This window comes from Labrus mixtus, chromosome 18 (assembly GCF_963584025.1).
Source record: "Labrus mixtus chromosome 18, fLabMix1.1, whole genome shotgun sequence".
Taxonomy (NCBI): Eukaryota; Metazoa; Chordata; class Actinopteri; order Labriformes; family Labridae; genus Labrus; species Labrus mixtus.
This window is the reverse complement of record NC_083629.1, coordinates 15,126,164-15,152,823: the sequence shown is the minus strand read 5'-3', so window position 1 is coordinate 15,152,823 and position 26,660 is coordinate 15,126,164. Positions and strand designations below refer to the sequence as shown.

Below are 26,660 nucleotides of genomic sequence, written 5' to 3'. Positions count from 1 at the left end.
CTTTAAACCAGGCAGTTCAGCAGCCAGACAAACTAAAAGCTGTTCCACTGATGACCGAGCGGTGAATTCATTCACTTTCAACCCTGTCAGTTCAAAAAGTGATTCACCGATCTGCACATTAACACAAGGAAACTAAGTTTTAGTGGATTGTTTTAGCAGCCAAATGTATCTGTCTGATTTAATTACATGTAAGATTATACACTTCCTGAATTAACAGGTTTGAAAGTGAAGCCTAGAGACTGAAAACATGGGTCAAATTCAGGTTTCGGATGCAAAGAGCTTGCAAACACAATTAGAAAATCAGAAATCAGCATTGAAAAGATTCAAGTTGTCTTTCTGCGTCTGTAAATATGAAAACAAGCTTATTACTTATTGACAGCAGAGAGACCAGAGACGACCAGAGGAGAGCAATACATGTTGGTGTGTTTGGGTGGTTTTCCAATCAGGCAGAAAACAGACCTCTATTGATGGTCTCTTGTTTGCACATCAATAGAGTCAATCATTAAAAAAAAGAAGTTTGGACGATCGGAAGACGTAGCATAGCATCCGGCTGAACTCTTTATGTAAATACAAAGTCCAAACTGTCAGATCGAAATGGTTTGGAGAGGAGAAGTTTTACCCTTTCAGTAAAGAATGTCCTTTGCAGCTTGAAAAATACATGAAAGTGATGTGAAAAGGTGTGCGTTCTTTGCATGCACAGTCACAATGTGTCAGGGTGGAGGTGAGATGAGCTGTGCTTATTCAAATTATCGAAGATGTGTTGACAGGAAATCACAGGTGGAGGTTAGAGGGGGAGAGCGGTTAGTCGAGACACAAAGTGCACACTTCATTTTAACATATAAATTGAAACACATACACCGCTTTAAATCCCCAAAATTCAGTGTGATTTGACCTGCTAATCTAATGCATCAAAACTAATGAAGACTGTGATGTCACAAGGTTTTAAGAACTATAAACTAATCACCAACATACTTTTATACTATAATCTTGTTCTATTTATGAACAATAAATAACAGTTGTTTAGAATACAAATAATATTTCTTACACTTTTGTTTCATAGTCCTTCCAGGCTTTGTCAAAAGGCTTTTTCAGATCCTGTGAAAACAAAACAAAGAAGATAATATTAACGTTAACAGTAGAAAAGTTTTTGTTTGAACTTTGAAAAGACACGTACCATGAGTCCTCATATGCCTCTGAACTATCAAAAGTATATATTTATTGTTTCCCCTTATAATGCCTTATTACACTTATTTATTGGCCTTAGTGTGTAAAAATCAGCCTCTACAGTTTTCACCAATATTTTGGAACTTACCAGGTTGTGGATATTTTGATTTCTGTTGTAAAACTGGGCGTTTTATTATGGGCCCTAATGTGGTTTCTTTGTCTTATGAAGCCGGTCTGAAGTGGACACTCAAAAGAACTGCAGTTTTTTGCATTTCCGCATTAGCTTCCTTTTCAACCCCAGAGGCTGCTGCTTGTGATAAAGTCAGCTAACCATAACTTTTGGAATTAGCTAGCTTCTCTCTATAAATGCAACAAGCAAACAATGCAGATTCCAAAGTGAATGCAAATAACATGTTACACTATCTTTGTTTCATATGTAAAAAAATAAATAAATAAAAACCCTGGATGGTGCTCATAGCTGATAACTATAATTGGTAGTTTAATGAGATCGTATGAGCTGGACCGGTGATGTTAGAGGCTTCAGAGTTACTGATTGCTTCTTTCTACCATTAGTACAGGCTTTTTGTTTCAGTCCCTGTGCCAAGCTCAGCTAACTGGCTGCACACTTTATACAGTTCATGAGATTTGCATAGATCCCCAGATGGAACTATTATACTATATTTAAAGTGAGAACGAAAAATGGCGCTTGAGTCTGCATGCAGGAGTTCATAAAGAAAAAAACATTAATCACAGAGATGCCACGTGTAAAAAAAAAAAAAAAAAAGAAGATTTCTCAAGAACAAATCTCTTTTATTTGCATTTGTGTGTGCGCATATATATTCTTGCAGGTGTGCGTTTCATCATACTTTAAGTTGGTGAGACAAATCATCTTCCTCAGAGACGCAGATAAAGTCTTTAACTTTGTGTGCTCATGGTGTATAAATGTTGAGTCTTAAATATATCTTATAATAAATCTTTTAAATAATATAACAGAGTTAGCTCTAGACTTGCTCATTTCTTAAAGTGTCTTGAGATAGTATTTGTTATGAATAGGCTCTAAAGATTGAGTGATTCATTGAAAGTCCTCAGCTGTGTCAGCAGGGAGCTGGGCTAGGTTACTGTTTTGTCTTTTTGCGGGGGAAACAGAAGCACTGTGATTGTGTGATTGTTCTTGGCACTCCTAATAGAATTCTTCCACAAACAACTTTGATTTCTCATTGTCATTAGTTTTCTTTCAACTTCTGCTTGAGTAAAGTGCTTGATTAGACAAATTCTCGAACACTGCCGTGTTGATTAAACAGTGATGAGAACCAACAGAGACTGGTTTTAGTAGGCGCAATTAGCCATTTAATTCCAACAAAATAGGATTCAACAAAACTAATTGTGCCTGATAGCAGAGCCAGAATGTCAGGTAAAATTATTTCAACATTCAAGAAGAAAATCAAGGAAAACACGTCACATTTCCCTCATATTGTTCCTTTGTATTTCAGTCCAGAAACATCAGTAAGCACCTGTTGAATCTTGAAGCAAGGTTTTCAGCCAGATAAAACTCAAACTCCTTAGAAACATTAGCGCTCAAAGTTGCTGTCCACTTATGTCCATAAAACTGAAAACCAATCATGCTCAGCTCTGCCCAGCTGGATGGACAGATTATGGCTTCAGCGCATTTTTTCAAGCTCCAGAGAGGACAGTAGTCCCACTATTGACCTCCGCTTGAGCAGCAGGGGAGGGACAAGCTCAACCTGTCAACCCTCAGGATCACTGTGTCTGGTTCACTGGGCTGAGTCAAGAGCACTCAGACACTCAGTCGACCAGCTCAAGGGCAGAAACCACAAGAGGAAACAAGACTATAAAAATACAAAAGAAGCCGAAAACCAGGGTGCAAGAAAGAGCCTGTGCGGGAAAAAAGCCAACGCAAAAGAAGGAAACAAACTCTGGGTCAAAAGAGAGCCAGGGAGAAAAGAGCAGGAAGGAAATGTCAGAGCCAGAGAGAGGAGAAAAATGGTAACAATGGCTAAAAATACCAGACAGGCATCGCCGGGCAGGGACAGGCCAGGCAGAAGAGGCCAAAGAACGAGGCAAAATACTCCCTGAGAGAGCTGCGAGTTCTCTGCGCCCTGGTTCCTCGTTTGGCTGAATTCAAAGGACGAAGGAGGAATGTCATGACCTTGAAAAGGCCTCCTTTTCAAACTGAAAAGCACCTAATACCTGCAGCCACACAAGTCCAGGAATAGCACATCCTGTTTCACATTCCTCACACCTTTTCGCAACGCTGTATTGAATTTTCAACCTGGCCGTCAGGACTGAAGGAAGAATTTAGTTTGGATCTGTAGTAATGATGCATCCAACATTATCTCACTTAAAGGGATACTTCACCTATTAAGCATTAAGCTTTGTATCATTAGAAACCTGGTAGTATTTTTGAATGGTCGTGCATCCTGCCCTCATTTTGTGTTTTTAAGTCTAAAAAAGGAGCTTCCAGTGACGCACAATGACGATTTTTGCGTCATTGGAAGCTGTTGCGGTTAGCGGGGTGAAACTACAACGCTAGTTCCTCATATTTTCGACCACTGAAGCTACAGACCAATCACAGATCAGTGGATGGGAACTCACTTCCAGAATCGAAACTTAACATCCGCCATATTGCTTGGAAGCTATGCTAACAGGCTCTATGGAGAAAGCTGATAATGGCGAAAAATATAAATATAGCGGCGAGATGGCTGCTGCTGACAGGCCGGTCTTGTGTTTTGGCTGCTGTGGCCGCCAGCCGCCGCGACACACGACCGGCCTGTCGGCAGCAACCGTCTCGCGGCTATATTGCTGGCCGCCACCGGCCGCTGCCAGCTCAGCAGCCCAGACATAAGGCCTGCCTGTCGGCAGCGGTGAGGACGAGGAGCCCGGGCCGGCTCGAGCTGGGGCGGACTGGTAGTGTCACTATTTGCCTATGGACACAGACATAGAGTCTGTTTTCTGCCAAGAATTTCCAAGATCAATTCTGGAAGAAATCTCTGAATCAGTTGAGGAAATGACCTCGTGTGTTGAAGTAAATATGTCTGTAAATGTTTTTATTACTATATTTCTACTGCTATACTGTATATTTTGGAGAAACTGTAACGATCAAATTTCCCTCTGGGATTAATAAAGTATTTCTGATTCTGAAATAGAGGACCTTAGTGGGAGTGGCCTGTGGTGCTGTGCATTCTGGGATTCGGTGTCTTTCATCCACATGAGCCAAAAAGACACTTTCTGCCTTTTCTCAGCCAAGAAGGCACCAACTTCAAAATGTATTTCACATTTCTACTACATATATGACCCAATGTCAATACAGATTCATGTTTCAACGGGTGAAGTATCCCTTTAACTCTGGTCATATTTAGTTATGCAAATTGTTTTTTTATTTGGCTTAAAAGCTAAGGCCACCATTCAATACAGAGAAATGGAGGGGCTTGCAGTGTTTAAAGGCTGTTGAAAATGTAATTGAAACAGATAAGAATATTCATCCTGTTACACTGAGCTCTCACCACACAATACTGCAGTCCCCCGGGATGTCACTGTGTCGGATTAGATAAAGGGTCATTCCGTTTTTGTTATTAACTTGTCAGCCCAACCAATCACAAGTTTGCTGTAATGCTGTGGTGATCGAGGAAGTTGGACTAAAAATGTTTACTTTTTTAAACTGACAGGGTCAACATTATTTTGGATATATATATATATATATATGTTTGCACAATTTAATGATTTTTGCCAACTGGTTCGTCATCAAAAAGCCAATCATAGACATTTTTGAACCACACAAGTATGGTCACAACATAATGAGGCATTCCAATTTGTCAGCTATCATGTGTGGTCATTTACAGGCTGATATTGTGAATCCTGATTTCAGAATGAAAACGATGTTTTATAAAGAGTCTGCCAGTTACTTTACTTATGATCAATGAATCATTTAAGTCGTACGCGAAGGTGGCTCGGGTGGTTAAAACTCACTGAATCACAAAGAGACCGGGTGCAGCTGGATCACAGACCCCTCTGCTCACTATGCACTTCTAAAAACACTGCCGATTTTACAGCGACTGTCCGGACACTGTAGCTGAATAGTGATGAGCCGATATGACTCACAGTAGGTTAAAAAAAACAGACCAGTCGATAAGCAGAGGACTAGAGGGTCGGCTGCAGGCATGACATCATCCCAGCGTCCACTCAGAAAGTTGCCTGTTAGCAGAACAGAGTTGTTGTCTCAGCACTTTCCTTTTTTCCACCGAGTGGAGAGTGTCTGTGTTTACCTTCAGTAATAACACTAGTGGGTTCTCCAGGGACCCCCAACTCATACTTTTTTTTTTTTTTGCTTGTACTGCAGTGACTTAGCTGTATCCTGAGTCAAGACTAGTTCAGTAGAATTGGATTGAAAATTCCCAAAACACTTCAGTGCCCCACACAGCTAAACTACAGGAAGTAGAGAGATGAGCAAGGGAAGAACTCAAGGCAGCCTTAAAATGATCATCATCTTTTCTTTCTTTTTACACATGAATTATCAAACGCCCTCTTTGATGAAATGTCTATTGAGATACATGAAGTGGAAAATGTTTTTCTAGCTGAGTAACAGCATTGACAGGTTGCTAGGTTGGAGCCCTGTAATTACAGAGCCATAAGCCATTAGCAGCTGCTTCCCTTGGGGTGAGTTCATCGATGCACTCATTGCTAAAGACAGCACCGGCTGAATATTAACAAGCTCAAACAGCCGACAGAAAGCCATTAAGCCAGAAGTTATACCAAATGGAAGGACTGGTGACTATTAAAGCTGCAACACGGCTGCACTAATATTGGAACGTTTCAGGATTTCATATTAAATGTTCGTGCATTGAAAAGAATGAGTGATGTTTTTAAGGTCTTTGTTCTTGGCAATTTCTTTCCTAACTATCTCTAAAAAGTATTTTCCAAACTAAGGCATGCCCTCTCATTGCTCTGCCTACCTGCTGCAGCCTTTTAAGAAAATAAAGACGTCTTCGTTTTGTATGCATGTACAATTTTGCTAATGTTAACTACTCAGCAGACACGTGTGCATTTTGTTTTTTTTGTTTTTTTTTTGTTACATTTAAGTGCGGATAAAAGACTTGGGCAATGTCAAAGTTCTAAGTGCAATATTCTTGTGTTGTATGATGGCAACTTTAAATTCAGTGACTGTATATCCTTTGTGACATCCCCTTGATATGAAGCCTGCATCATGAAAGAAATAAAATGTGCAATGACATTGTTCAGTATTGCCATGACAGTATGAAGTGTGACAAATAAACTAAATTAAAGGGCACATAAGTTTAAAGATAACACCTGTGTTTCTAACATGTTCCTCATGAATCCAAAAATCCACCACTTAATTAACATCAATGAATTCGATGGTGACTCATAGCTAGCTTGAGCTTCATTTGACTGCATCAATATTGTATGAAAGCATTATTATTATACCTCCATCCATTTAGTCATATGTATACATGCTGAGTGAGACAGCATTGCTTGTTTACATGAAACATTTTTCTTATTCATTGCAATAAATTTAGACTTCAGCTATGAGTTTATTGCAGATGCTTGTGGTAACAAGGAAGTTGCGGGTAATTGTGCATCCCTACTTGAAATGTATTCAAATTGTAGTCCTCTGAAAACTGATTTGACAAAGAAATATACAAACACATCATGTTAATAGATCTAATCTGTATTCTAATATTGGATCATGAAACATACAATTTCCATTAATGATGAGTGTAACTATTGTCCATAGACTTCCCTGGTCTCTACAAAAAAAACCTCTCTTCCTCTTTTTTTGACATCCAACCTACTATGTTATCTTACTCCCCTTTTCTTCTCTCCCTGCAGCCTGTAATGCAGGTCTGGACTTCTTCCCCTCTGTCCCCTTTTCTTAACTAACAGGTACTTCCCCTGGGAGAGGAGAAGCAGGTTAATGACAGAGGAGGAGGATGATGATGATGAAGGGGGGGAGGGATGAGGGGGACTGCCTCTGGGTGAGGAGGTGAGCAACAGGTCGAGAGAGAGGTTCATCCGCGGAAAAAGACATTTCTAGATGACATCTGCCCTACTTTCTTTCACCCTTTTCTTTATTAAAGCTTAAGTTCTGAGGCTCGCTGACTTTTCAACAGTGCTGACACTAAAGCAAGTGTCTAAATGTGCGTGCGTGTGCGTGTGTGCGTGTGCGTGTGTGTCCTGAGGTATAAAACATCCAACAGCTCATTAGCCCCGTGTCGTAGGGGTAATGAGAATCATCGGAGCGCTAATGAGCAATAAGTGGGTAAGCATTACAGATGTGACTGGCAGAAAAAGACAGACTAATGAGGACGGGGGTTGATTGAGGGAGACAGGGGGGAGGAGAGAAAGAAAAGGAGAGATAAAAGTTAAGAGAGACAGACAAAAAGAGGAAATCATGGGGGAGAAAAGGAGACGGAGACTGAATAGAAAACACTTCAGTCATTGTCAGGTCAGGGGTTGAGTCTGCTGCCATGGGGGCTGGGGGTCATAGGGACCACCAACAACCAGTGTTTCTATGGCAACCAGCCTCATTACGGAATCGCCTTAATCACATCATACCTCTGTAGAAACCCGCAGCCAATCATGTGCCTGGAGACTGAAAGGTCACAGAGTTGTGCGGACAGTAACAAGAGTTGATTTCATTACAGAGCTGCAGGGCTTGTTCACGAGTATGTGTCTGGGTCTGGTCTGTTCGGTGGACGCACATGACCGGCCTGCAGACTCACTAATGGGATGCATTAGTGTACAGGATGGGGCTGTTTATTGAACTTCAATACTTTTTAAGTGCAGATGGATATGTGACTTTATCAAGTATTGTAAGTAAGTATTGAAAATGATTGTGCATTAACGTCTGGTTGGATTTCTCTGATCAGAGGTTCCATTTTTTTTGACACCCTGTTTGCATGCATGTTTTAGGCATCATGCGCTGCAAAGCCACAGATCAAGTCTGAGGTAGTTGCATTAGTGAAATCATCTTTCGGTCTTCTGGTTTCCTGTGTCTATTGTTGGGTCAAATGAAAGCAGAAAATACCCAGATAATGACTATGGAATACCTTTTTCAACACTTTGCGTCATATTGTAGGAGTAGTGTCAAGTAGATTGCAAATATAAAGACATGTCCAACTCCTCTTTGGCTAGGCAATGAGTGCATTATCTAATGGCAAAATAACTCAAACAGTGTAATGTGGATGCAGCATCTTTCCCCTTGATTGAGCTTCATGTCTTTTAGACATTTCATGAATCGCTACGAAATGTCATTTTAACTTCTTTCCCTCAAAAGACAGTCTATATCTGGAGAATTGCCATTTAAATGGTATCGCCAACTAGGGAGAGTCAGCAACTTTAGGAAAACCACTTTTTCTGCTGAGGAGAGACATCTGCTCATGCACAGAGGGAAGGCCTGAACAGACTATCTATGGGAGCAGCAAGAATCCACCAAAGCTGAATCATTATGAATCAGCAGTGTGTGACACTGTGAGCGTGTTCCCATCGTTTGGCTTTATAGGAGGCAGCACAATAGGTAAAGCTGATTTATATAAGGAGTTTCATGCCCGTGTGTGTAACATTGGTGTGTGCAAACTGCAAAAACCTGCCTCTGTAAGCTCATCTTACTATCTGAATATAGAAAGAAATACAATGCTATTAGCTTTAGTTCTGACCAGGATCATTTCAATAGATGTAACATTCACACCTCATTTTAAAACCAACCAACAAGCCCATGTGTGCACAATTGTCTTAGTTTTTTATTTCTTTTGACGTTTTACAATTTCTCTATCAAAGTAGAACATTTGGGCTTTAAACATTTAACTATAGCATTCCACTGCAGTATTTTCTGATTCTTTGGGAAGCACAAAATTGTTTTGGTCAACACACCAATTCATGATTCTGGATCCTGAAATCCTGAATCCTTCATGATTGAGGATTCAGTGGTTGACACTAATGCTTCCTGCAAAGTCATCAGTCATTGAAGGCTTCATGCTGACATTTTTCTTGTTGTGTTTTTATTTCTATTTTTTTTTTAATTATATGTACTTTATTAATCCCTGAGGGGAAATTCTGATTTACACTATGTTAATACTCACACATATAGGCCCAAAATAGACTCGTGCACAAACAGGACCTTATGCTTATGCATTAGTGGAGAGATTTCAGAGTGAGGGGGCTGCACACAGGGGACAACATGAGCATTTGTGGGTTCTGTGCCTTGCTTAAGGACACCTCTGCAGTACTTTGGGAGTAAACTGGCACCTCTCTCTAGTAACCAGACCAACGTCCATACTTTGGTCAGCAGTAAACATGAACCGGCCACCCTCAGTTTCCCGACCTACGCCCCTACTTACCGAAATACTGCCTCCCCATACACTACACTGCACTGAACCATAAGCACGCATCATCATGTTGAGATGTTGCAGACATTATGCTCCTGCTTCAGGTATTGATTGTTGAGATTTTTCTGTTTTAGATTCATACATTTTCTTTGCTGCAGCTCACAGATGATTCAGCAGAGAGCCAAACCCCACTGTTCTACTTGTATTACACTTCCTGTTCAGTTGCAGAGTAACATGAGATCATGCCGCGTTGCCGTCTTACCCCTTTGACTCCCTTCAGGTCTCCTTTCAGCAGGCTGTCCAGAGGAAATGTGATGATGTTGTTCATGTTTTGGAACTGGAGGAGGGTGAGGAGAGAGACAGATAAGAGTTAAAGGTTACATCAGAGGATTTAAAACAAACCTGACGACACTGAGACATAATCCTTCTCCAGTTTTGCGTGTCATTTGGGTGTGTGCGAGAGGAGTCAAACCTAGAAAGGGTGGCATGAGCAATGAGTGTCTGGATGAGCAATATAAAGTTATGGATATAAGAAAATATATCTTACTGACACAAAGAGCTAAATACATTCTGCATGCCTCTCTTAAATCTAGAAGTTTTTTTTTTTTACATGTAGCACCATTTTTAAGTACATTAATTAAATAAACAAATAAAAAAACCATCCACTATAACACAATTATCCCCTCTGTTTGAAAGAGGCCGGCCTGGCTTCGTAATGCTGCACTTCATCCAGGAAGCCCGATAAGGTTTTGAGAGATTACATCTTCACATCCAGCTCATATTTCGTTAATAAAAGGTGTCGAGATAACACTAATACAAAATCTCCAGCTCCTGCTCTGGCAGTGAGTCCACACAGTGTCCAGGCGCAGCCATGGACCACACATGATGGTGTCATATTTTTCCAATAATGCTTTGGCCTGGATTCAAAACCTGAGCGGGATGAGGTTGGATTAGATCCAGCAGATATTTGGTGTTTCAGTGGCTCTTTGGCCGTCTCAGTGGAAAACTAGAGCTACCTCCTGAGAGCTTCGAGACCCAGGAGGAGCTTAGAGAACACACACACAGAGTCGAGGGGGATTGCGACAATTAGGGACAGGGTGGAATTCTCACTTTGTCCCAGAAGAGTTTTACCGCCGACACACAACTACACCCATTAACAGTAGCGTAGTGTAGACTCACCAGGTTTTTGAAGAGTGCAGTGAGCTCCTTGGTGAAGACAGAGAACTTGAGGAAAGCTGAACCCAGATCAGGATCATCTCTGTACACACAGTTCTCTCCAAACTTCTCCAGGGCTTGAGTGTACTGCTCCTCGTTCTCTACATGGGCTAGAAAACACACACACACACAAATACACACAGAGGTCACCTTTCACGGGTAGAAGTTATCCACCCAAGTTATTTCACACTCCGATTGTTTCCTCTCTCAAAAAAAAAAAAAAAAAATCAATCTCTGTGTATAAATAATATATAATAGTTTTCAGTGAAAGCTGGTCAATAATTCTGTGACCTTTCAAGGATTTCCTCGCAGAGTTTGTTTGCTGAGGTAGTAGGTGACGTCCTCCACCAGTTAAGTTGTGTGTACTGTTGTCTACTTTATTCCTCGACATAGCTACAGTAGCTGTTGATTTAATTTCTGCTGAGCTAATTCAGACAAACATATTTGAAGCCCTTATTTCTTTTAATGTAAGGATAAGTAGGGTTAAAGCAGCCGGTTAATAAATGACCTGGCATTTGCTTCCAGATATACTGAAGCCCTGCGTCTTGTTTTTTTTTAAAAAATATGTCGTCATCAACATGTTTCCTTAAAGTGTTCAAAACTCTGTGGGAACTTTAAGGGAACACGTGATTTTATATAAGTAGAGTATAGACTGCTGCTGGATAGCTGGCAGCTTTTTAACAGGGACATAAATGTTGATATTGACTTGCTTTGCATTTCTGACTAGTGCTACTAGGTCATTTAACCATTCATTTAAGTCATTTAAGTAAGAAAAGGTTATAAATCAACTTTAGACTGAATTATTATAAAGGCATCAATGCCTTAGAGTCTCTGGTACCAGCTTCAGTTTGATAAAAGCTCTTTTTGCATTATATGTAAGAATATGTCATAGCTTATGACTGACTCAAACCACATTTAAGAATGTTTTTGTGTAGTCTCAACTTCTTCTTCTTATGTTTAAGATAAGATTAAATAAGTTAAGATTCACACATTCATCCCCATTTGGGTGCATTCCCTAACAACAACTCAAAAAGTCAGACATAATGAAAAAGGGTGATTAAGCGTTAACAATAATATTGCAATAAGAAAGTCAATAAATAATAATCATATGATAATAATAAGATGTTGACATAGTTTAGATGGCTGTAATGAAATCTTGATTAGACACATTTTTTATTTATTTTTTAAATGGTAAGTTGATGATGGACAGGAAAAATAAAAGATAAATCCCCCTGAACTAAATAAACGCAGAGTCAGCAGCGTGGTGGGGAAACCTCAAACAAGCCGTGACCAAAGTCTCCTTGCGTGTTTAAAGTCATTCTAATCTACCCCGGCGTTAGGCCTGGATGATTCTTCCTAATACATTTCACGCTAGACTAGGCAGCTGAAAACAGCTAACTCCACTGGGATGGAGCACGGGTGACTGTTGCTATGACAACAAATGCTAAGCTACAAGATGAGACAAAGGCGGGGTTTAGGGAGGGAATGGGGGGGGGGGGGTTAAAAATATAAAATATGTAGACTAAAAGACACCTTCTGTCACAACATGACTCAGCTTTTCATCTTCTCACAAACACTCAAAAAACTACACACACGCACACACGCACACGCACACACACACACACACACACACACACACACACACACACACACACACACACACACACACACACACACACACACACACACACACACACACACACACACACACACACACACACACACACACACACACACACACACACACACACACACACACACACACACACACACACACACACACACACACAGATAACAGTCAAGGCAGGTTCCCAGATGTGTCCGGTTTATAGATGACGCTTGATAAGCTCATGTCTCAGCTGCACAGATATCCATCATGTTATTAAAAAAGGAAAGCTAAAAGCCTCTGAGTCACTACCTGCTGACCCCCTGACATGAAAAAAAAAATCTAATTTAAGCCTCCGAATATCAACTGACACAGATGCTGAGCTGGATGATAACAGTCTTCTGAGGCTTAGAGCGTAAGTGGTAAAAAAGAGTGTTGCTTAGCCTCTAGAAAGGATAAAAAAAAATGTTGATACACTTGAGCATTAGGAGATTATGTACTAGATCTATTCTTTAAAAAAACACTGTATTGATGTTTTATTTCATTTTACATGAAATATTGGATTTTTTTTTTATTACATGGATATGATGTTTTTTTATTTTTTACAAAGAATAGTGCTGCAATTTAAAAGCGCAAAACTCTTTTACAGTGAGTTATATTATACTTTAATCGTGTTTTTAAACTTTGTAATATCTCATCTGTGTTCATGTATTTCATAGTATTATTATGTGAATCCGGATCCTTCATTCTTAGAAGTCTGCAGCTAAAGCTTTTAGTGTAGAGAAGCTGCAATAACGATTAAAAAAGTAGCTGCATAGCAAAGCTGCTTTTTAAATTAAACCTAACCCTTTTTTTTTTTTTTATTCGGTGATCAGTTGGTTAGATTTATAAAAAGGTTATAATAGTGAAAAACTTGAATTACAACTCCACAGACACTAAATCAATGCCATAAACTGAATTAAAGATCCAACATGAACAGTGAAATCAGAGAGAAGCACAGAATCCTCTCAACGTAGGCCGATACTATTCCAGAGATCTGAAAATCATTGCCGTTTCACTGATTCAATTCCTGCGGAGGTACGGGAAAGACTGATTGGTCTTGATTTTCTATTCAAAATGTACAAAAAAAAAGTTGCTAATTACGAATGAATCAAAAATGATCAGTGACTATTATAAGAGCTTATAGCTTGAATTTATTTCCAGGCTGATAAACTGTCCCGAGAATATAAAGCATACATAATTCTGGTGTCATTTCTTTTAGTAAAATAAATTAAATTTGGGTGGAAGAGAGATGAGACAAAACAAACACTGGAAACCTGTGGCTCTATTTTCTGTCACTGTGATTTACATTTGCTTACACATTATATATGCCCACTGAGGCAGTGAAAGCAGAGAGCAATGTGTCACGCAAAGAGAAACTTCAATCATTTTGTGTCACACACTGACCCTGACCACACACCCTCAGTGTATCGTTTACACATCAGCTCCGGGTGTGTGTGTGTGTGTGTGTGTGTGTGTGTGTGTGTGTGTGTGTGTGTGTGTGTGTGTGTGTGTGTGTGTGTGTGTGTGTGTGTGTGTGTGTGTCTCTGTCAGGCTCAGAGAAGACAGGGCGGAGGCCTGCCGTTGTTTTTGAAGTGACACATGTGAGCAGTCTGGAACCCCCCCCCAGGCTGCTTAGTGTGTACATGTGTATTTGTTACAACATGTGTTGTGTCATCTGTTAAAGTACAGAGAACCACAAAGAACTGCATGACACGAAGAACCAGTTTATGAGTAATATGGAGAGTGAGACAGAGGACAGAGACAGTCCTCTTTGTAGTTTACTGTGTCAACAAAAACCTGCTAATTCTGTGATGCCTAAACATGAAGCTGCTGTTCAGGATTCCTCTTTAGATAAACATGGGCTTTGTATCCTTCTAAACTGTAATCTTTAAGTTAAGACCTTCTGAAACTGTTTGTCAGTGTCATTATATGCCTTTTTTTTTAATCATTGTTATTAAGACAGAACATCCTCCATTGTTGCATCTGAATGCTGAAAAACATCAGACGGTGGGGGTTACCACCACAGCACCCCTGGATGGGGTTTCCAGGGAACCTCAGGGCTGTGCACGACACAGACGGAGCAAACTGTGAGCCTTAAGAGTTGTTGACCCCAGGAAACAATGAGCTTGTGTTTGCAGGATCTCAGAGGCCATACTGTGGTTAAACACAAATGTAAACAAACACAGATTTACAACACACTCATCAGCTTGTGTATAACCAACTCTGTCACACTCGCTTAGGATTCTCTAACATCACATAGGCTTGTCTTGCAGCTTTTTCCTATCTCACTATTTTACACACATACACACAGATAAATATAGTGATACACACATACACACACACGCAGGGTTTAATCACCAAATACCAGACCGGCCTCCGCTTCCTCTCGCAGTCTCTCCCACACTCGTTCCCTCACACTCAGCTCCATCGGTCCTGCTCTGCTGACGCTCCGACTCTCACTCACACAATGCGAGGCCGACCCCAGATCATCCCACATCTCTCTATGGACTCAGTGATAACACGATCAGACTCCACGGACAGTTTGCAATACATGGCCACTGAGGGGAGGGAGTTCAACTTTTACACACAGTGTACATGAGAAAGATCTATAGGATGTGACCGAGCATAATAACTGAAAAGGAGGATCATTTTAAAGGAATAGTTTCACATTTTCAGAGACGTGCTTTTTCACTTTGCACGGATGAGGTATTTATTTTTTTATTTTTTTATCTGTTTCCAAGTTGGTTACTTATCTGAATTCAGAATCAAACGAATGCCTGAGCAGATCTTTTGTTATGCTTCCTCTTCTTCCTTGCCAGATGCGTGTTCAAAATAAAACTAAAAAACACAAAAGGATATTTTTTTCAACTCAACACACTGGTAACTGACTGAATAGGTCTTAATTGAAATGTTTAACACAGCGTTCATCAAGCACACTTAAATATTGCATTTTGCAGCTCCTTTTGATGATGATTTTTTTTAGCTGAATTATTTTGAATATCACTGTTTTCTACTATTTCAAAAACTTTTCAACATTCTCCGACTTTTGTAACTTTGTCCTTCTTTATGTCTTTCTCTCTATCCAGAGTAATTACACCAGAGCCTTTGGGAGGCCCATTTTCTTGGTTACCTGGATGTGTGTGTGCATGTGTACAGCAGGACCAAAAGGACGCAAAAGACAGGACCAGATCAGTTTCCATAGATACAGTATATTCAGCATTCTTCTGATGAAACCCATGACGAGTGCTGCAATATTCAGCAGCTGCATGAAGCCCTCCTGTCCACACATAGTGCAGGTCTAACAGCTGGAATACAGCATTCACTCGTCTTCCTGAGTAGTTTTTTTTGTTCAGCAGCTCTGCCCTCACGGATCTGCTCCATCAGCTCCAGGATCTTCAGGGGGCGTTTGAGATGCTGCTGCTGGTTTATTCATCAAAACACGCAAGCTGACAACCTGTCAGGTGCCTGCAGCAGCACAGGGCTGCAGTTTCCCCTCATTCTCATTTTTTCTTTACTCTCTGCGAAGAGCTCACAATGCTTGCTCAGCTTCTTTGTCTCTCCATAGCTTATTTAACCTTGAGAAGTTGTTTATTTTTTTCTGACTTTTGTTTACCAAAACTCCATCGTCCCCCATCCGAACCTCATCATTACTTTTCCTATTGTCACAGCCTAAAATATCTTTGTACAGCTAGTCTTACCAGGCGAATACTCCCGAGGTGTTTTGTGTGTCTCATTATTCGGGCATTATCCCAGAATCCTCTCTACAGAACATTAATAAAACACTTTTTCACCTTCTGCTTTAGTTCCTGTAACACAACTGCTTTCTTACATGTTCTGATATGATACTTGATTTTTGTCACTTGATACGCTTATATTTGCAGATATTATCGGTCGGGCTCTATTAAAAATACTTATCTGAGATGTTGAAATCGATTTCTTTTAATCATTTTGTAAAAACAAAATGAGATATTATCACCCTACCAGAACTTTGTATTTGCACATCCAGCAGATACGGCACAACTCAAGATGTTTCTTGAAGTCATTTTCTTGTCATATTATAAATGAATACTCAAGATTATCTCTTAATCTGGCCTTGTTTGATGTTGAAACACTGTACAGCAGAGAAGAATATAAGATTCAGCTTCCTCTGGTTCTTCAGGAAGAAGAATCTCCTTCATTATAAAAGGCTTATTTTTGGCTTTTGCAGCTTTTACAATAAAATATAATTACTAATCGATGTTACTAGTAAAGGGTTTAAACAGAAGACGTTATAATCTTTAAAACATACTAATTATGATCAGTATTATTTTTCACCAATGCACATGTCTCTGGCTGATGTTCTAGAGATACTGGATCATGCTGATGCAGACAGAGACCAGAGTGCTTCATGGAGTCTTGTTGGTTGCATGTGTGCAAAGCAGATCAGCGTCTGAAGAATCATGGAGGTCAAGGTGACCGGAGTTAAAACTGAAGAACTGTCAATAACCAACATTCCCAGCAGCATTTTTCACAGACAAAACACTGTTTCTGTTGTAAACACAGATAGGAATCAGGACAAGCTTCACGCTTCTGGGGCAAAAAAGAGGTTGATTTGCTTTCTCCAAATTTTTCAAACAGTAGATAATCCAGCTCTCAAACCCTGCTGCGCTAACCACAAAGATTCAAATGAAGGTAATTCATCAACAACAGCTGTATTCACTTTTGGTTGCTGAGCGTTGTTGGGAGAATAATCTTCTAAAAGTACACCTGAACACACCAATACAAAATAAAGACTCCGGCAGAAACAAAAAGCTTACATGTATATGTGTTATACACATCGTACACGCATGTTTAACAGGGAGGTGAAGTGTGAAGATTAGCGTTTCCATGCCTCAGCACCCACATACAAACACAGCTAGCACCCCTCCCCAGCTGTTCCTCTGGGGGTCTGCATCAGACAGCTGTCCCTCTGGTCTGAACAGAGGCCGCACTGTTCTGAAAAAAAAAAAGACCCGCTCAGCACATTGTTCAGAGGTCTCTCTCTCTATCTCTCTCTCGCTCTCTCGCTCTCTCTCTCTCAGCGGGGTCCTGTCAGGCAGGCCAAACAAAAGACACTGGAAACACCCAACACTGGCACACAGCTTCAATGAGCATGGTAGTAACAAACACACACAGCGAAAAAAAAAATCCCTACTCCTGCCTCACAGGAAATGTGTCAATGAATATCTCAATTTTCAATCTATTGTGTATTATGAATTAAAACAATTATCCTCTGAATAAATGTTCGCCTTATTTGCATGCCAACCTGCAGCAAAACATCAAACTCTTTTTTTCCAAAACATCAAAGAGAGAGAAGTAAATTAAAAAAGCGAAAGACTCATGATTTTTTCTTGAATTGAACTTGGGATGCCAGATGGCCTAGTGGTTATGTCACATGCCCCTCTTAGCGAGTGGCCTTGGTTCAAATCCAAATCAACTACTGACTGATCAGTTGATTGAGAGATGGATCTTTATTGTTACACAGTAGTATGATATTTGTCTTGCACCACAGTGGCTCCATTTGCAACATACAAATTAAAGAAAAGATACAAAGATAACTTCAACGTATTTGAGGTTGATCCATATTTAATATAAGGATTGACTGAGTGCTTTAATCTATCCATATTCTACCGCAGAACCCTGTATCTCAGGTTGGATGGTTATGGTTTGTTATATAAATATTTATTTTTTCACTGTTCAGAGTGTGGTTAGGGTAGATATAGACAGATAGACACATAGATGAATAGACAGACTGTGTTACAGAAGGGGGTCATCAGAGCAGAATAACCGTCAGAGAAATAAATGCACATTAAACAAACCCTTACAACAGAAGAAGAAAATGTACATCCAGAAAACTCTCGTCATTAAATGTAGCGTATTTTAAGTTTCAGGCTAAATGGAAAATGGTTTGAAGAGGCCATGAAAGTCCCGACATCAAGGAGAGGCTGAGGACTCACCTAGACCAGACGTGTAGATGGCCTTCACAGACTTCTTCATCTTGTACAGAACGCTGCGGTCCACATCTAGAGCCTGCACACACACACACACACACAAAGAGGAAGATGTTGAGAAAGCGCGTCACATCTTTAACAAGACTTGTGTTTATTGCTCAGATGTTTGTGGGGATGGAAAGACACCATTTAGCCTTTATGAGGTTTGTGTTATTACGTAGAGTACGTCAAACAACATTTAAAAGGACACGACTCCCTAAGCTGGTAAGATGAATATAAACAAGGTACATGAATATATGAAGGCAATATCCAAATTAAGTCAATTCATAGGTCAGTCTTATAGCCTAAAAATTGAAAAGGAATTTACATTTCCTTCAGTCTTTATATTTCATTTCACTTTAATTTAACCAGGAAAGAAACACATTGAGAAAAAAAAAAATCTCTTTTTCAAAAGTGTGCTGGCCAAGTCACGCAGCAGCACAATTAACAGAGTTTCACACAACGAGCAGCCAAACATGAAAACACAAAAATACATTATTAGACATTGAAAGACACAGATAACACATTTTATCAGCAAATGCTTCTCAAAAGATCTTCCACAGACACATCAAGGAGAACATCTACAGCCAGATGTGTCCGCATCCAAGACATTTAAACTCCTCTTAAAAACAAGGTCCTGGGATCGAAGATTAGAAGTGTTACTGTGTGTGTGTGTGTGTGTGTGTGTGTGTGTGTGTGTGTGTGTGTGTGATTTCCTCTTCTGGCTGTAATGAATTATTCAAACTAAAGCTAACAATAGAACTTTACTCCCTTGTCAGTTAATGTGTTAGTGAGTGTGTTCTCAGTATAATACCGTGTAGGACAAGAGCAGTGAGCATCTGAGGTCTCTTACTTGATGGACAATCTTCCTGAGGAGGGTTTACATGAGCACACAAAGCTCACACAAACTCACACACGAGCCCAGAGTTTCACAGAATAAACAGTGAAAATTCCGGCAGAGACAATGCCTCACTGTAGCAGTGATGAGTTAGTGGGGTCTCTCGGGATGAGGGGGATTTTGGGGAAATTAGTTTTTAGGGGCTTTAATAAGTATGTCCACCCGACTGGGCCAGAGCCGGCGCCGCTTTTTCCTGCGCTGCCCCCCGTCTGACTGACAGATATCAGATCCTCTGAAAACAAAACACACAATGGCTCCCATTCAGCTGTAATATACACACACACACACACACACACACGCACACACACATACCTCGTTGCAAAAACCCTGAGATGTGAGGACAAAATGTATTAAAACCATAAATCAGTGTTGTGTTAATATCCAAGTTATGAGCACATCGATGTTGCATAATGCAAGAACCGCTCAGTATTTTGTTCCTTTATGTGTATATGTTTGAAATATGACCCCGATGAAAACTAGAAGACAGAACGACTGAAGTGACTATGAAAGGAAATAAGAGATGAATTAAGTGTTGTTGCAGTTGGACGGGGAGAACAAAAGAATAACCAAGAAAACTGATGCAGTGCATTTTCATTTTTCTTATAGTGCTGGGTCATACGGTTGCTCACTTTAAGTCTACTTACAAAGTGTAGCCCGTCAGCCTGTTAGCATATATAGTTTCACTTTACTGATAGACACAGCTGTCATTTACATATTTTCATTGTAAAAGGTCAAGTTGATAATGTTTCAAACACAAAAGGACTTTAGGGAAATTGTAAGGACACCATGCATCAACAAGGTTCTCTATTGTGTGTTGATGTGGATTGATTGCTCTCTTTTGACATTATTTTATTTTGCAAGTATCGAGCGTCCTGAAAAAACTGGTATTGCTACATCCCATAGCAATGAACACACACTTAATGACTGAGTGCATTGTTACAGCAGTCATCTGTTGAATGCAGTTATGGATCAAATGTGCAAGTATTTGTTTTCGCAGCAGTTTTATTGAGTTTTGACATGTTGGTTAATAAAGAAACAAATAATTTTATAACTCCTAAACAGATACATTTTTTGTGAATGTTGTCAGTAAAATCGGGGCTTTTTTCAAAGTCAAGTAAAAAAAAAAACTAGGCGAGAAATAGACCTTCAGATATTGCATCAATTTCAATCGCCAATTGTGTTCTGTTAAGAGAGCTGTGCGCTGTGAACCTGGTTGATCTACAAGCTCCATCAAATCATTAAAAAAATCTGTGAAAGCCTTACTCACACTAAATTTAAAATTTAGGCTGAAAGTCTTATAATGGATCATAAAGGTAATCATGAACTAAATAACACAAACATAAACCAGGCAGAACGACTAGGAGTAAGTGGGACTCGTCAAGTAAAGCGTTAAAAATAAAATATGATGGGGGGGGCGTGCAGTAAAAGAAGCCGACCAGAAGCTACTTGTTCCTCTGAGTAAAAGTAGGCCTTACAACACTGCGGTTGAAGCTCCTTCAACTCCTGTTAAATGACTCATCAGTCACATATGCTGTCATCCCATCAGCTCCGTCTGGCTCAGAGACTCCCTGACTGTAGCTAAGACCCAACACAGCTTCACATGTCTGCATAATGTTGGAAAGGTACTCAAAAACAGACACAGATACTAAGGGCGCACTCACACTAGGCAAAGTTGTAATGTACTGTTTTGAAGCATGGTTTTCTCCCCTCCCCATTCCCCCGCTGGCATGCACTCACACTGCTCCAGGACAAACCAGGCCTGAGCACAGTTGCCTCTTTTCCATAAAGGCATCACCTCGTAAACACTAGATTGTCACATATTTTCTCAAAGCCCTCAAAGTTCTTGTGGGTTTTATCCACCTGACTCTGAATTCCACCCAAATTTCAAATAAACATTCGACCTCTGCATCGGACCAACGTGAACCCTTTGCTGCTATTGTTTAAAAATGATTGACGAGAGGAACGCTCAAATTGATAAGGTTTAAGGTTACTTCATGTCCACCTTGCTTACCTGTGCATGAGCAAGTGTACTGTGCCAAGCAAACCTCTTCCAACTGTGCCAGGGCGAAGGAAGTGTACCTTGCTTGAAAAAAGTACAGAGCACTCACGCTAGTCAAACAAACTGGACTTTGGGGGGTCAAAAGTGTTAGAGCACAGTATTCCTATATTGAGTGCGCCATTAGAGTGAGATAAATACAGCAGCAGATATAACTATCTCTGTCTACACCTATGAACAAATCTAACCACACAAAGATACAACATGAGAGGACCAGGCTGTTTTCTTAGCACGTTACATCTTTTCCCATTCAAAGCTTTGAGAGCATCTGGAAGAATTTCTGCTGGTTTCCAAACTTCTGTTTAGGGTTAGGGTTAGGTTAAATTAAAAAAAGAACATCCAGCTTGAGATAGAAGATACTGTTGTAGTGCTGGAGAAAACAATTTTAAAACTAGATAAGAAAAGACATGAATTATTAATTGATCCAGATGCTGGTAATGTGTTTGGTTTGGAGGATGTGAGGTCAAATAAGGGTGAGCCAATAAGCTGAGAGCCTGTCAAAGTGTTTAACAGCTGAGTTTTGCACATAATTAGTCTAATGTGCCATGGTTGAGCTGTTCGAGTGTAAAATATATTTTTTTAATCAGGTGGCATATTTTTGAATTACAAATTATAACAACTAAATAACAAGTTACTAAAAAAATAAAAAATATAGAAATGCCATGCTCTCACAAACTCTGCTGGCCTCCCTCTCTGCAGCATGGAAGATTTTGCGGAAGAAAACAAGCGAAGTGGACAAGAGATTTATAGCAATCTGTTGAGTTTGTGGCTAAAGCTTTTAATGCATATGCTGCATGAACACAGTCAGACGGCAGCTACGTGTTCTGCTCTCTAATGAAACTGCTCTGATATATCTTAGTTATTTTTAAACTGCTAACACCCATAGCATGCTGCAACTGAGAAACAGTTCTTAATTGGTTGTTTAGAAACTTGGTTATGACCTTGGTTTCTGTCTAATCTTATATAAGATCATAAGAAGCCCTGTGACACAAAGCGTTGATTTTCCCAATTAGGTTTTGCCAATCATAATAAATTCAGTTTTTCAGGCAAAGCTGTGTATTCAGTGTATTTAACTTTGATTATGCGGGAGTCTTGTGTAACAAGGGAAGAGCATGTCATAATGTTATTGCTGTATTACCACACTAAATGGCACATTACGTTTTGAAGCTTTAAATATGATAACCAGTCCACATACTGACTCCAAGGCGGTATGAAGTATGTGGTCTTAACACTTGGAAAATGACTAAATTAGGCACACTCAAAAGAGAAAGAATGCACTAATCATGCTGTACACCATTGTCCCAAAATGCAATGCAAAAAGGGAAATAGAGGCACTACTAACAGTAGCATTGTGTGACCTCTGGAGGAACTTTCACAAAAAATATACGTTTTGCTTTAGTATTGTATGACTTGCCATGGCTTGACAAACTTTTATCACTGCAACTACTAGAGCAACCAACATATCTGTTGGCTGATCTTGGCTAATCAGTATTGCCATGTATGTGTTACAAAATGCATTGATATGAGACTTTTTTTACACAACATATTATGCAGAAAATAACGCTCGGGGACATTTGAAAATGGTGTTGTTTACGTCATGCAGTTTACTCAGCTGATTGCATTCTGACTCCAAAATATGCAGCCCGTTCAGCACTGTGTGAAGCATACATGACATAGAATCCCAGCTGAGAAGATGGTGTTTGCATTAGAATAGTTGAGAATGTAAAACCGTGATAAATATTCTTCAAGTACCTTTTCATTTGTTTTCAGTGCAAAACCAGCACTGAAAAGGTCTACATCCTATATTGGTCAGGTTTTATAACCATCTTCATCATTCCTGTGAGTATCAGATGTTATTTTAAAATAAACAAAAGACCCTTGTGCCCTAATGAAAAGGATAAGCACATAGTGAGGAACATCCCCCCACACACACACACGCATTCATCCCCTGCGTTCTTTCCACCTACTGATAAGTTACATACCACGGCCTAAGACACTTAGTCGCTAAAGCAAACAGCATTGACACCTTCAACAGACCCAAGCTCCAGGCAGTGGCAATGCCGTTTCTATCTACTTCTATCTATCTCTAATGACCCCATAACCCAACATGAGACTAGATGGACGGCGAGAGCCCACACATCACCGGGGTTATCAAGTAGGCACCTCCCTTCACCCATGTTTCGTCAAGTTAGGCCCAGGACACCACGCGAAGGCTCTGGCTGAGGCGCCAGAGTTATGGCTATCTACACTTTGTTATAGTCACTATCACACTCTTGGAAAGATCTAAACCCCTGGCTGACTTCCACATAGCGTCAGAAATAAGCCCCTGACCAGCCACAGCCTTATACACACCCACTGACATAGACATCAAAGCTAAAAACCCACTATACACTCAATGACATAGACATCACAGCTCCAAACAACCCAATGTCCTCCTCCCTCTCATACACAAACACACACAGACACACCAGCCAATCAGGCAGTATCACGCTCCAGCAGACCCTTTCAACATGCAGAGAAAGGTCTGGGCAGGAAAGGGAGCAAGACAAGTGGGGAACAGACAGGCGGGGTGATAACCAATCCCAGCTGAGCACAACAAAAACACCGCTCTAAATCATTCACACACACAGTCTCTCACACACACACACACACACACACACACACACACACTTTCACACTTTTCTCAGAGAGAAGTCACTCCGTTCGTCCCTGAAGAGCTCATCTGAGTACCGAGGCCAGGCTGAACTACATAATGTGTGAGCCTTCTTGTCTGTAGACAATGCCGCTCTTAAAATTGAAAAACTTTTAACCTGAAACCTCTTCACAGCGATGGGGTTGGGGAGGGGGGGATTCCTCTGTTTATTGAGCACAGGATCAGAGCTGAACCAATCACACAATAGCCTAGTAAGCCACTGAGCCTGGTGCTGCAACACAAGCACACTTTATAAGACATTACTGCAATGTCAGCATTTTCCTCCTCTGATATCAGATAACCCTTTGACTGACTCTGACTGGAGGAGGAAGCCCACCTAAAGAAAGGAGTTAATCCTCTTTTTAATGCATGACATCATCATTACAGTCATCGTGATTACAATCGGGCACCATCTGCTGCCAGCCGATCTATAGAGGCTTTAACAACACGGCAAGGTCATTGAGGTTGTTGCTATGATTATATATCAACTTTTGGTTGTGCACTTCCTGAATGGTCGAGTAACATGTAATAGGTTACTGATGCTCTGTGAGGAGAGAGATAGACAGTGACAGATAAGGTCACTAAAGGACAGGGCATATAAAGAGCGTACTGTAATCGAAGCTCCTGTTAGGAACTTAGATTTGTGTTGACAAAGTTGCACCTGATGTATGTTAACAAAAAAATCTCATCATGCTTTAACAGTTAATAAGTCAATCTTTATGCTATGTTTTTTTTGGGGCTTTTTAGATCATAAAGAGGCATGACTATGAATTTCTTTCTGTTTCATAACTAGTTAAAAACTCCTCACAGGAGCTTTAATGCTGAGAGTCTATATAGAGACAACAATGAGAGTCTACTGTATCTTTAAAAAGTCCAGTTTAATAAAACGATAGAGATTTCTCTATCCCAGGCTTCATAACCGCATCCTGTTGGCGTAGCAGTTATACCACAACCACCTTCGGGAGAAAAAACCTGTGTAAGCAGACTATAGACCCAAAATAGGTGACACATTTCTGTACGAGCTAGCAGTTTACACTGCTGGTCAGCACAAAGTATAACTTCTAGAACCCAGACCAAAGCAAATGAATCCAGTGTGCTTGGTCATGAATTTTTCAAGGTCTTCAAAACCAAAACTAGAAAAGAAATTTAGCAAAAAAGAGGTCACATGAGAAATTTAACGTTAGATATATAAAAGGGACAGAAAATTAGCGGTTCCCAAAATAATGGCATTTTAAGTGCATTATCTGCTTAGTGCATTGCTGCCAGAAGGCCAGATAATGAAGAAGCAGAGGATTTCCTGGCACAACTTCACCAACTACCAAGGTGCATGAGGAGTGAAAGGCTTGAAGAGGTCAAAAAGCACTTGTAGTACGAAGATCAACTTTATCAACAAATTAGACCGACGCGTTTCGGCTTGAGGCCTTCATCAGAAGGCCAGATAATGTAATAATGTGTGACGGATTTCATGAACTCGTAATACTTATTAACCATGTAAATTTGGAATTAAAAGAAAAATTCAAAAATAGTGAAATATTCACATAAATTGAGGTAAAGAGAAAGTCTTATTTTGTTAGAACAACTTCGCACAGCTAAAAAATATAAGTTTACCATCAATCACTTATCATCTTATAGTCACCTTTTTTCCCCAGATCGATTTATTGAAAAGGCTATTCAAATAATATGTTTTGCTTGACTATGATTGAAAAGGACAAAAACAAAGGGTAGGGTTTCAGTTTTGTAGGTTAGCACCAGAGCAGCATTTTCATTTTTATTCCTAGATGACAAAAAGCTACTTTAAGCTCTTCCATCACTGAGGTAATATGTCATTATAAGCTACGTGAACACATGTAAGGAACAGGGAGGATGGCTTACTTAATGAAAAGTGACTCCAGCTAACAGGCCAGTTGTATGTTAGTGGCCTCTTACTTGGTCATCTGAAGAAGAAAAACATTCCTGGATGATTGCATGTTGGAGTGACAGGCAGACAAGACAAAGACCCGGCCCCATTGTTCCTGGAGACTAACTATCTGCTGATGACAGCATGTCTGCCTAGAAAAAAAAAACTGCTGCCCTGCTTTCTTTAGAGGCCCCGTTACTAGACAAGAGCACACACATGTTCAATTTCGACAAACCCAAGCAATCCTCCTCCTCTGTAGTATTGCTTTTGTCATCACCACACACTCAAAAAGCTGACACACGCACACACATCTGGGGTTCTGTCTGTGATCTCTTTATAACTCGTCTACCAACCTCGCCTCACACTTTAAATCCTCAGCCTGCGACAGTCACCCGAGGAAACTGTCTGCCTTGCGCTGTGGAAGCCCGCCAATAAGAAAGCGGCAGTCTGGGATTATCCAATTTAATTACTGCATGTGTGGGTTAAGTGTCTGTGATTGCTGAGATGGGTTGTAAACCATGTTGGATGAAGCTACCAGATGTTACACTACAAACACCAAAGCTCCACTCCTCAGAGAAATCTCCTAAAACATCTAAAGAGTGTGTTAAAAAGGGCACGCAATTACGTAACTATTATACACTAACACAGTAGGGACAAAATGATCGTTTATGTCACCACTGTTGTGTGGTCCATGAGCACGGTTTGGAGAAGCAGAAAAACAGTGA

The 26,660-nt window shown here is 40.2% G+C and overlaps 1 protein-coding gene across 2 annotated transcripts in view; it reads right to left on the bottom strand.

Annotated features, from left to right (window-relative positions):
• The window catches only part of asap2a (ArfGAP with SH3 domain, ankyrin repeat and PH domain 2a), a 310,370-nt gene that overhangs the window by 20,547 nt on the left and 263,163 nt on the right, over positions 1-26,660 (bottom strand). Inside the window, exons 3-6 of one of the 2 annotated variants that reach the window (XM_061062247.1) lie at positions 18,360-18,432; positions 10,701-10,846; positions 9,784-9,858; positions 1,046-1,095 (exon numbers count right to left, since the gene is read on the bottom strand). In XM_061062247.1, the coding sequence (XP_060918230.1) occupies positions 1,046-1,095; positions 9,784-9,858; positions 10,701-10,846; positions 18,360-18,432 (344 nt within the window). Of the gene's footprint in view, positions 1-619; positions 967-1,045; positions 1,096-9,783; positions 9,859-10,700; positions 10,847-18,359; positions 18,433-26,660 lie in introns of those variants that run through there. The other variant, XM_061062248.1, reaches the window with a different exon arrangement.